Below are 12784 nucleotides of genomic sequence, written 5' to 3'. Positions count from 1 at the left end.
AAATAAGCACTATATCGGCTTTATATTCGAATACAGAGCATGTTTAAATGCCATCCAGTGTTTTGACAGATATACCACGTGCTTTGTGTTTGCATATAGTGGTAAGAGGGAGTCAAACATAAATCTTCTCACTACTACAATTGCAGGTTATATGACGGGGAAAAGTGAGGGTTTACATTGGTCACTTTTCTTTCCAATACTATTCATCTTATGTGGCCGTAGGAGCAAAGGAGCGGGACAACAACTCAACAATACGGGTGTCGCAGGTTCGAGACGCAAAATAAGGAATTTCATCATCAGAAAACGATGATCAAAATGTGGCAATTGCAAGTCCTCAAAAGGATGAAAACTACCAAAACGAATATGTCTGATACGGAGATACTATCTGTATCATTTTATTACATTTTTTGCATACTATTAGAGGTTTGCGTTTTCATTCATTCATTTATTTACCTCGTGTACCAGATGCTTGGCCGCATATGCGAAAGCTCTCTGGCTGCGTACGCGAAAGCACAAAATATTCGCCCTAAAAACCTGGCGAAAACAACTGACGTTTCTCACGTGGTCTTATATCAGCATTAGTGGTGCAGAGAAGCACGGTTATATCTTGGCACTATAATGGCACGCTATTTTACTGGTTACTTGGGGAGTGGTAAATTTATTCTACGAGGCTTGCCGAGTAGGATAATTACGACGAGTGCTGTAAAAATCGAGTTCTGCAACGAGTTACGTACAACATATTTTGCAATTTCGTGGGGGGCATCAGAAATTATATCGGAATGCATTCACCATAATTTTACAATTTCTGAAAAATTGTTGTGTAATGATTCATTACGCAACTCAAAACAATTGCGTAATAAGAAAACGTTGCGTAATGATTCATTACAGCCCTGATTTCAGTTAGATAATGACTATTCCCGCACTGCATACTTCAGTGCAGGAAAGTAGGCCCTTTCATGACAGATTGACGTGATGAAAAACAGCCTATTACGATGAGAAATTGCAAAAACCAACATTTACTATGATTCTCTAACTCGATATCGAGATACGGAAAATCGTGTAAGGGAGAGTTAACTGTAATTCCACTAGAGTTTGTATCCATTGACAGATACGCGTATTTCGACCTCAAAAGATCGTCTTCAGTGTCGTGTACTATACTCGACTGTGGTGTACTAGTTGCCCTTCATGCTAAGCACTGGCAAGACCAGTTGAGCAACCTTCAAATTTGTTGGAATGACATTCCAACATACATTGTATCAAATTCGTTACAGGTAGAGTGGTCGAATGTCCGATATCGGAATCTGAACTCTTCATTAGCAAAAAATGTATTTTCATTATGTAAACCATCATTCTGAACTCTTGAACGTTAATGAACGAAAATATACGCTGATAATGCGTGGTATCAGGTATCAGAAGGCCGGCTCCAAAGGCACGTTCCCCACCAGTTGGGAGATTTGTGCCATCGCCATATGTGAGCCTATTTCATCATCTACCCGATGGGAGAGGAAAGGGAAGGGAAAGATGGGAGGAAATAGGAGTGGGGTCCCTTGAAGAGGGAAGATCGCATAAGCGAAATGAGAGCATGTAGCTCCATACCACAATGGGTTCGAACAGCGCCCTAAAAAGGGCACTGCAAAACGCATGAGCGTAAAGAGAGCCTATAGCTCATTACCACAGCGGGTTAAGAATAACAGGATGTCCTGAAGATTCAGGCTTCTGTATTCAGTTTCACTTAATAAGTGTTTACCAAGTAATTGGAATCGCATTTGCGCAAAAACTGGACAGTTACATATCAGGTGATACGAAGTTCCATAATCGGAGTCACAACTATCACACACAAATGAGTCAGCACGCTGAATATTTGCCATGTGATAGTTGAGTCGGCAGTGGCCTGTCAACGCTCTGACCAAGAGACTGCAATTCTGCTTTGACAGATTTGTTAAATACTTCGCCACCTTTGGAGATGGCTCAGTAATATACAATTTTGTTTGACGACACGACTCCAAACTATTCCAATATTGCTTGTGCTGAGTTGCCGCCCAAGAGTTTATCTGAAGCTTCACCCAGCACTTCGAAATTGGAATAGCCGGCTCAGGGCCAATGAAGTCATGCGATGCTCCATCGCGAGCTAGCTCATCAGCCAATTCATTTCCAGCGATGGAAGAATGGCCAGGTACCCATACAAGGTTTACAGAGTTGACTGAATTCAGTTCCTCAATTTGAGTTCGACATGCGATAACAAGCTTCGACCTTGAGTTGGCCGAAGCGAGAGCTTTTATAGCAGCCTGACTATCTGAACAGAAGTATATGACTTTACCCATTACGCGCTGTTGAAGTGCTGATTGCACTCCACACATAAGAGCAAATATTTCCGCCTGAAAAACGGTGCAGTTTCTACCAAGTGAGTAAAACTGATTCAGCCTTAGCTCACGAGAATATACTCCTGCACCAGCTCTACCTTCAAGAAGGGAGCCATCAGTGTAACATACTATATTGTTTGATATACTTCTTTCCAAATAGCCAGACGTCCACTCTTCCCGTGAAGGAAATTGTGTGGTAAATGTCCTGTAAGGAAAGTGACAAGCAATTGTGAGATCACTTGGAGCAAGGACAATTTTGTCCCAATTCACCAAAAGTGGAAACAACGAAGTGTGTGTAGATCTACGATTCACTGGATTTTTCTCCAGTAGATCCAGTACCCATAAACGGTAAGAGCAAGAAAGTGCTTCTTGTTTAAGATATATGTGTAGTGGCGCAACGTCGAAAAGGGCCTCGAGCGCTGCCGTGGGAGTTGTAGAGAACGCACCAGACATCGCCATCAAGCACATCCTTTGGAGATGGCCCAATTTTGATTGGATTGTTCTCACTTCGCCCTTTTGCCACCACACAAGACATCCATATGCCAATATTGGTCGAACAACTGTTGTGTAAATCCATTTGATATATTTGGGTTTGAGGCCCCAAGTTTTACCAAAGGTTCGCCTGCATTGACCGAAGGCCATACAAGCTTTTTTGACTCTGAAATCAATGTGAGGTGTCCATGAAAGTTTGGAATCTAGAATGACTCCGACATACTTTACTTGATCAGTCACATTAATCTCAGTGCCAAAAAGACGTAAAGGTCGAATTCCATCGCGGTTTCGTCTTTCCGAAAAAAGAACAATAGATGTTTTATTCGGGTTAACCGAAAGGCCATATTGGCGACACCAACTCTCGACTACCTGAAGAGCACTTTGCATCAGGTCGAATAGGGTGCTTATGCACATACCAACTATCAGAGCTAGATAGTCGTCGGCAAATCCATAAGTTGGAAAACCGCAATTATTGAGTTGCCTCAATAGCGTATCTGCTACGAGATTCCACAAAAGTGGTGACAAGACTCCCCCTTGGGGGCATCCGCAAACACTCAATTTTCGAATCGCTGCTTGACGCAATGTCGAGAAGAGATGTCGGTTTTTGAGCATTTCATGAATCCAATTGGTAATCATTGTAGGTAGCCCATGGTTTCGTGCGGCTTCCAATATGGCATCGAAAGACACGTTATCAAAGGCACCCTCAATATCCAAGAAAACACCCAAGCACGATTGCTTCTGAGCGAATGCTTTCTCGATATCGTATACAACTTTGTGTAAAAGAGTCACAGTGGACTTTCCAGATTGGTAAGCATGTTGATTCACATGAAGAGGCATGTTTGCCAAATAAACATCACGGATGTGATGATCGATAATGCGTTCCAGACATTTCAGAAGAAAAGAGGTCAGACTGATTGGTCTAAAACTCTTCGCTTCCTCATACGACGCACGTCCTCCTTTTGGGATAAACTTTACAGTAATATCACGCCAGGATTTGGGAATGTACCCGGTAGCAAAACTGCTTACAAGTAGCTTTTTCAAAACATGTTTGATAGACTCAAATCCCTTTTGGAGCAGAACAGGATAAATCCCATCCGCTCCTGGAGATTTGAAAGGAGCAAAACTGTTAAGTGCCCATTGAATCGATTCAGTAGTTACGATACTGCGAGCCGAGGCCAGAGACTCGTAACTACATGAAAAGACATTTGGTTCATCCGTAGATGCTGTGTCCACACATCCGGGGAAGTGTGTATTGAATAAACATTCTAAAACTTCTTCATCGGAAGAAGTAAAGTCACCATTAGGTAAGCGAATTTCGTTCACTTGGAAATCCTTAGATTTTGCAAGAATTTTGTTCAACCGACTGACTTCACTCAAACTGGAAACATTTGTACAAAGGTTTTTCCAGCCGGATCGTTCAGCAGAACGAAGAGCCTTCTTGTAAGCCTTGCGAGCTGACTTGAACGACTCTGATCCAGCTGAACGGCGTCTGTTCCAACTCCTTCTACATTGTTTCCTGAGTCTAGTCAGATCGGAATTCCACCATGGGGTCCCTCTTGTAGTCTTTACAGACCGCAGAGGACATGCTTCTTCAAAAGCTTCCATAATGTAGGATGTTGTAGTATCAACGGCATCATCCAGATCACTTGGATTTTCAATGGACGGAGAATATCCATGAAATTTGGTCGCAACCAATTCAATGTAGAGTTCCCAGTTTGTTGACCGGGGATTCCTAAAACGCAAAGTCTGCGCAGTTACATTTGAATGTTCAAAGAAGATGTAGCGATGATCAGATAATGATTCCTCATCGGATACATGCCAATTCGTCAACTCGTGACTGATTCTATTCGAGCAGAGCGTTATGTCTAACACTTCTTCTCTATTAGAAACCATGAAGGTTGGGCGATTGCCTATGTTAAGTAATCCAAGGTCTGTACTACTTAAGTATTCCATCAGACTGGAGCCTCTCAAATTGATATCTGAGCTGCCCCAGATGATGTGATGAGCATTGGCATCACTGCCCACAATCAGCGGAAGGCCTTTTGTTACGCAGTGTACGACAACTCGTTTGAAGTCATCCGTTGGGGATGGTTCATCATGTGGTAAATATACCGAACAATAGACGTATTTCCTGTTGAGGTCACCAACAGAAACATCGATTGTGACAGCACATACATCTCTGGTAGTTAACTCAGAAATGAGTGTAGCAACGATTGCTTTATTAACGAGCACGCATGCGCGGGGCATGGAGCGCGAGTTTGCCATTTCAAGCTTGCTAAAAGTAGCAAAAACTGGGTCCACAAGGTTACCTAGATAGAAGTTCCCTCTACGAAAGTAGGGTTCTTGAACTAGCGCCACTTGGGCTGCACCATTTTGCATGAGTCTGCAAAGATTGATCGTTGCTGTTCTTTTATGCTGAAGATTGATCTGAGCTAACCTAACCGTAGCCACTACCCAAACTAGGCAGGATTAAGCTTTTTGCAATCTCAGCACGAAAAAGACCAGCAACGAAAAAACCAGATCGGTATCTATTTAAAGTCGCCAAAGGCGAAAGAGCACAGAATACACTGTGTAAAACGCATAATGCGAATCCATATAGGTGATAATTTAAATTAAATGTCAACATATTCATAATCCCACCCTTATTAAGCCTCAAGATAGAGACTGAAGAAGGGCAGCCGATTATCTCGGAGAAACACAAGGTCACCTGCACCATTGCTCCGGGTAGCACAGGAAGGACTCAATACTGTGGAGGGCGCCCTGGTACCCCACAGGCTCCGTTTGCGGTTAGGTTTTATTTAGACCCCCCTAACCATTCATTCTTAGGCACGGTACGCATCACACCATAAATTAGGGGTCACCTGTGAAGTGGACTTTTACCACCGGAACAGGCAATCCGTAGTGTTAATTCTTAGCCAGTTGAAACAACCGCTACCGACACTACACGGCTATCTAGGCTGCTCGGGAAAAGGAGGTTAATATTGATGATTAACTCCTGACGTGCCCAAGCAGCCGTCAAAAACCAACATTTACTATGATTCTCTAACTCGATATCGAGATACGGAAAATCGTGTAAGGGAGAGTTAACTGTAATTCCACTAGAGTTTGTATCCATTGACAGATACGCGTATTTCGACCTCAAAAGATCGTCTTCAGTGTCGTGTACTATACTCGACTGTGGTGTACTAGTTGCCCTTCATGCTAAGCACTGGCAAGACCAGTTGAGCAACCTTCAAATTTGTTGGAATGACATTCCAACATACATTGTATCAAATTCGTTACAGGTAGAGTGGTCGAATGTCCGATATCGGAATCTGAACTCTTCATTAGCAAAAAATGTATTTTCATTATGTAAACCATCATTCTGAACTCTTGAACGTTAATGAACGAAAATATACGCTGATAATGCGTGGTGCTCACCTGAGACGAGACTCGCGAAGACGGTCTTCTTTTTCTGTGATTACTGAGATTTTTTCTTATTCCACTTTGTGTTTGTACCAATTATGCGCATGCTGTTCGAATCCTCACATGAACCTCTCAGCAAAAAATGATTGAGTTTGCATCACATCGAATCACAAATAGCCGTTTTACGGAAATTTCATGCCAGCAAACGTAGCAGACATTAGAAATAAATAATCTTCTGCTTAGATTTATCGGCAACTTTGGAAAAAAACTGCTCCGCCGCCAGAGGTTTTTAATAACAGTTTACTTTGAACACAATACTTTTCACTTTTTCAGCCATAAAACCGGTGGGCTGCATTTGACGTTTCGTGAGAGGGGAATCTGGGCTGCATATTGGTTTATTCATAAATTTCATAACGCCAAAAATGGTAATTTTTGACAGCCCTCGTAAAGCTGTTTGTATGAATCTATATAAATAAAAATGGAATGATGTTTGTATGTCACGAAATGGCTTCCGAACGGGTCAACGGATTTAAATGATTATAATTCCGTTTTGTTCGTCAAGTGTTCCGACGTGTTTGTGAGTATAAAAATCCCAGGATATTTACCGGGAAAGTCGGAAAAACGAGCGTGAAAGGAACTGTCATTTTGTATGGGACGATTCATCACGTTTTTTAACAGCCTACTTGATGGCAAGACGAAGTTTGCCGGGACCACTAGTATTCTATAAAATTTGTATGAGCTGTAACGCCTCAATTACACCCACCCACCCCCTAGAGCGTTATGAAATTTGTGAATGGGCCCTATGACGTTGATATTTTTCCTCTTCGCGAGTCTCTCTCAGGTGCTCACTATGCCTACTCCTATTTCATCGAGATGAAAAATTTTGAATTTTCTGTTTGGCCCATGACAATTTTTAACAAAAAGGCATCAACATTTTTCGATAACAAATCAATCAAACCATCTAAGAAATAAATCAGTCACCCTATCCTTTTAGTGGAAATCTCAGCCCTTTAGGAACGTTTTCCCACTGTCATTCCAGTCTCACGCTGCGTCTGTTTATCATGAATGAAACGTCTAAAAATACCCACACGACTCCAGTAGCAACGCAACGCGATGCAACGGTCCCACTCACACTCCCGTTACTCGCCACCGTCAGCTGTCTCGTCGTGCATCCATCCATCTCGCTCTGCTCCACACAACCTAACGGGCTCCCATTCATCGCTCACCTGCTTCATTCGAGTGATTTTGGACTTTTGCTGGAACGGAGCTGTCATTCATCGTGTGCTGCGATTCGATTTTGTGTTAATTCTGCTCTCGCGGCGATCGGACGTGGTTTCGTCTCTCGTGTGTGTTTGAATAACAAGTATTTAACAAAAATTAAGAAAATACACTCCAGGCAGCATGAAGCATGAAAAACGGCGATTACAGAAGTTGCAGAACCATTTTCGCTAGTAGTTCGCGTTTCGGAAACGGGAACGGTTCCGCGATTTTGTCCGGAAAGTCGTGTATCGGAATTTTCCTCGGGTTGGCTGGTGAAACTGCTTTATCGATCAGTGTGTGTTAGGAAGAAATACGATTCATCATAGAAGGTGTTGCAACTGAAGAGTGAAGTGTCCTCCCGGAAGATTCTGGACCCTCCAGAGGGGATCCTTCCGGAAGCTCCTGGAGCTCCTGTTTTCGGTGGTGGTGTGTAAGGAAGCAATAAGGAAAAAATCAGCCCCAAAAATCAAGATGGCGAGCTGCTAGAGGAGCGAGAGAGTGTGTGAGAGAAGGCCTCCTTCTTCTGTCCTGTCCTGTCCTGGCTGTCCTCTTATTGGTTTTGGTCTTCTTCGTAGGTCGTGAAGTGTGTTTTTTGTGTCAGCCATCCAACAACAACAGAAGAGCCATCGCAATAGGCGGTGAAATAAAGGGGTTTTCATATTGCTATTATTCCTTGCGAGTAAAATCCGAGCAGTTTGGTGGTGTGTGAGAGGGCGGAGAGAGAGAAGAAAAACAAGTGCACAACAAAGGTGTAACCCCCCCTGTGAGGAGTTTTTTTGAGTGTCGTACCCTGCCTGTCCCCCCTTCTACTCGTGAAGGATTTTGATTGAGAAAAGTTTCCAATCCTCTCATTCAATGTCCCCTGGTTTAGTGTGTTGATTGGTTTAAGTTATACAAATTTGTTTAATGGTGTAACCGAATCGTGTCCAGATAAAAAAGGATTCAACATAAGCCAACGAAAATGTCCGACAAAATTAAGGTCGCGGTGCGGGTTCGTCCCTTCAATCGCCGAGGTAAGTCTACCAACCAAACCCCCCTTTTCACAGTTTTCCCTTAACCCTCCTCCAGCGTATTGCGTATATAGAACACGAGTTTGATTTCCTTACACGTAGAATTTATTAGTCATCATCGCATTCTGAAATCGATGGTCGCGCAATAACCCGAACAAAAATCGAAATCTATAGGTACAACTCATTTCAATTGATTGTTCGAAGGAATGGAACGGAATGGCTTTCGATTTCTCGACGAGCGAAATCAACCAAACGTTTGACCTTCAATTAATGCTGTGCAGCACCACTACTCGCCATCCAGCAGAAACAGCAGCAGTCGGTCGGAGCGGGTTGCAAAGTAAAAGCTTTTGAGTGAAGAAGGAAATTCGCGAAAAACGAGATCTCGTCTTCCTCAAATCCAAATATTTGGCACTTTGGTCAATCTGCAACTGTAGCTTTCTATCTTCAATCCTCATAGTTTACCTTATTATAAGGTCTTTGTGCAAATGTGTGCAATTATGACTTCATCAACAAACAAAGAACGTTATGGCTCTGTTACTGCACTCAGTCAATCAGTCTGTTGGATCGTCGTCGTTTGTTCATTGAAAATGCATGGCTCATTGAATGTTTTCATTGTAGCGGACTGGTAGGTACATGCTCGAGCGCAAAATGTGAGAACTCGGCATAGTCAAACGATTTCGATTTAATCATCGAGTTATCATATAGAAAAAAATGTGGCCGATATCACTCAACGAAATTGATTACGTTTCTCCTGCAAATCGACTCTTTTCCTGCTGTGAAAGAAAAGTCGTCTTCGGCTTACTTACACTTCAGACCTGGTGAATATGTTCAGTACAGCCGTGACATCTTATCTGGTGCGACAGGGTGTATAAATTTATCACGTATGCTCGACGACCATACGTTGCCAGTCAGAAGCGCTTGATTCTGATGGATTACGGTTGGCCAACACACCCAGTCGTGCAAATAGCGATTTCAAACGCTATATCCATTCCACTTTGTATTCCGGTGTCGCCACCTAATTTACCTTATACTAATGGATAGAGTTTACCTTATTTTCACTACTTGTTGAACTTAGGTATTCTATGAACACTTCCTCAGTAATTGACTGAGAGACTTGTTTGCCAATCGTCTCTTTTTGAATTTGATTATCGAGTGGCAAAGACGATGAACATGTTTTTTTTGCCAGTATTGAAAAAAAAGAGCTCTAAGAAACTCTAATAACAGATCATGCTCTAGCGGAGACGAACCAGCCAACGGCTGAAAGCCTCGATAATAAAGATAATAAAAATAAATAGATCATGCTCTTCAGCTTAGTATTCTTAAGAGATCTTCCAAAGTTAATCATTGAGAATTTTTGTACATCGTGTGGTCAGCACGAAGATACTCTTCTTTTTCTTCTTCTTCTTTCTGCCGTTACGTCCCAACTTGGACAAAGCCAGCTTCTCAGCTTAGTGTTCTTATGAGCACTTCCACAGTTATTATTATTAACTGAGAGCATTCTTTGCCGATTTGTAATTTTTTGTATGTGTATATCGTGAAGTAGGCCTGGGAAGTCGAGAAAATTTTATTTACGAGAAGATTCTTGACCGGTGAGATTCGAACCCACGTCCTTCAGCTTGGTGAATAACTGCGCGTTTTATACTACAGTTAGGCCTTAGATGAGGAGATGTCGTGTTGTTTTAAAAAAAATGTCATGGGGAAAAAGCACTAATTTTCGACCTACAAGAATTCTGTGCCAATTTTCGGATTTTCATACAAAGTAGGTCAAAATAGTATGAATGGGTCGAAAATTGATGCATTTCCTCTACATATACTCTACATTCTTTTACAATTATTCTATAGTCCCTATGGTTTTCAAAAATCTCTCATGGATCGCATTTGTGGCTTTTGCTACCTTCGTTCTGTCACTGCATAGTGAATTTTATCCATTAGCGTAACTTGAACTAGAGTCTAGAGGGGCCTTGATCCATTTGATAAAAAAAAAATCCTTTAAGCAAGGTGCATGTTAGCATGAGAGTTTACATTTTCTAGAGGGGACTTTAACTTTTCTATGGGGGGGCTAAAGACCCTCCTTGACCCCCCCCCCCCCGTATTTACGCCAATGATTTTATCACTACCTTATTAAAAAGAGCGGAATTTTGCCCTAAATTAACTTGAGCAGTTGGTTCAATAAATTTGTTCCATTCAAAGCTCATCTAACTCATGAATTATAAAGATATTTCAACGCTCATGTTGTTTATAGAGCAGCATCACTTTACGACGAATTCATATCAAAGCAATCCATTTTAATACTGTAAAATTGTTATTGAAATCATATTGAGGGCTCATCAGAGTACTTAAATAGTCTACTTGCTGGTTCAATAGTGTAACTATTGATAAACAATCAAATAACTATTGACCAATTTTGTTGTATGTTTTTGAATAATTTAGAAAATTCTAATAAGTTTTGTTCCAGCACTTGTTTAAACATTTACTGCCCTTCAAAACATTGTGGGCGTTGGAGGGCGAAAAAAGGATTATCATCTTCTCATAAGCACTGCTTCATCTATCTATGTAAATAAAAATGGAGTGGTGTTTGAATGTCACGAAATGGCTTGAAAATGGATGAATGGATTGACGTAAGTTTTCCACAGTTGCACTTGACAAGAGACGTTTACAACAGCCTACTTGGTGGTAAGATGAAGTTTACCGGGACCACTAGTTAAAAACCTGACTTAATCCACCGATGGTGAGACTGAACCCTTCTTACATTTCCATACAGGTATGAGATAATTATTATTCATCATTCATTTGGAACCTTGTACCAGTACAGTGGGGATTCGCTCGTTGGGGTTCCGCTACATGGAATGACTCGATGGTTGGATGTTCGCTGGTTGGAAAATATTCCAACTAAAAGCACTCAAATGTCAACAGAAAATGTCAAACTGACTTTGACGTCTGAGTATCGCCGCTTTGAAGTCTCCATATATAGAACAAATGCGTATGTATATGTGCGTTTTGTGGCGATTTGCTGTCCAGATGCGTTCGTGTGGAGCATTTTCACCAGCTGTCAGTCTTTCCTACTAACGGGTCGGATTCGCTAGATGGAAGGCAGTCGTGTTCCAACCAGCGAATCCCCGGTGTATAACTAAACTTTAGGATGTTGTGACTATGTTCTATTTGCCCTAATAGTTTAATGGTTTGCGAAAAAGTCCAGGAAACTGCACGTCAAAAGGCGGATATCGAACTTTATTAGTTTTCATACGCTTATTATCATAGTTTAAGAGGGTCTATAAACCCATGTTGCCATCCTGTAAAATAATATCGAAAAATGAAAAATTGATGTCCTAAAATGATTTTGCCAGCGATTTTTTTAAGATTTATGTGCAGGTTTAAATTAAAAAAAGGGGAATTTTAGAGATTTTTGAAAATAATGTTTATCTCTGTAATTTATAATTCGATTGCAATATGGTTGTGAATGATATTCGAGCTTTCAATCGACGAAAAAAGAGCTTAAATTGGATTTAAAATAGCTGAGAAATTGATCAAAATGTAAAAAAATGAATATTTCAGAGAAATTTTTTTTTTTCCAGTACTTTAAAAAATTCTTCCAATGATATCTCTGAAACTAGTAATCCGATTTCAATGAAAATTTGAAGGCTTATGATTGAATGTCAGAGCTTTCATTAGCCGATAAAAGAACTTAAATCGGTTCAAAAATGGCTGAGATATCGATCAAAATGCAGACAGTTGAAAATATTAGAATATGCTTTTTCTAGTACTTCACGATACTGTTTGAATCATAACTCTGTAATGAAATGTCCGATCGCAATGAAATTCAATAGCGTTCTATGGGAATGTTGTAGCTTTCTTTTAGAGCTAAAAGTGTTTAAATCGGTTGACAAACGGCTGAGATAATTGAGTGACATTTTTTGTAACACACACACACATACACACACACATACACACACACGGACATGTGCTCAGTTCGTCGAGCTCTATCGATTGGTATATGAGACTTGGCCCTCCGGGCCTCGGATCAAAAGTCGGTTTTTCAAGCGATCTTTATACCCTTCTTATGGTTGTAAGAAGGGTAAAAAGGGGAATTTTAGAGATTTTTGAAAATAATGATTTTTATCTCTGTAATTTATAATTCGATTGCAATATGGTTGTGAATGATATTCGAGCTTTCAATCGACGAAAAAAGAGCTTAAATTGGATTTAAAATAGCTGAGAAATTGATCAAAATGTAAAAAAATGAATATTTCAGAGAAATTT

At 40.9% G+C, this 12784-nt stretch overlaps 1 protein-coding gene across 5 annotated transcripts in view; it reads left to right on the top strand.

Annotated features, from left to right (window-relative positions):
- Nucleotides 1–7534: 7534 nt before the first annotated feature.
- Nucleotides 7535–12784, top strand: part of LOC5571294 (kinesin-like protein KIF13A) — a 131956-nt gene continuing 126706 nt past the window's right edge. For all 5 annotated transcript variants that reach the window (XM_021840153.1, XM_021840150.1, XM_021840152.1 and 2 more), the window contains exon 1: nucleotides 7535–8530. In XM_021840153.1, the coding sequence (XP_021695845.1) occupies nucleotides 8479–8530 (52 nt within the window). In that variant the 5' untranslated portion in view covers nucleotides 7535–8478. The remainder of the gene's footprint in view (nucleotides 8531–12784) is intronic.

The sequence above is a fragment of the Aedes aegypti genome, chromosome 2 (genome assembly GCF_002204515.2).
Source record: "Aedes aegypti strain LVP_AGWG chromosome 2, AaegL5.0 Primary Assembly, whole genome shotgun sequence".
Taxonomy (NCBI): domain Eukaryota; kingdom Metazoa; phylum Arthropoda; class Insecta; order Diptera; family Culicidae; genus Aedes; species Aedes aegypti.
The sequence above is the reverse complement of the archived record's forward strand: the minus strand, read 5'-3'. Positions and strand labels throughout refer to the sequence as shown.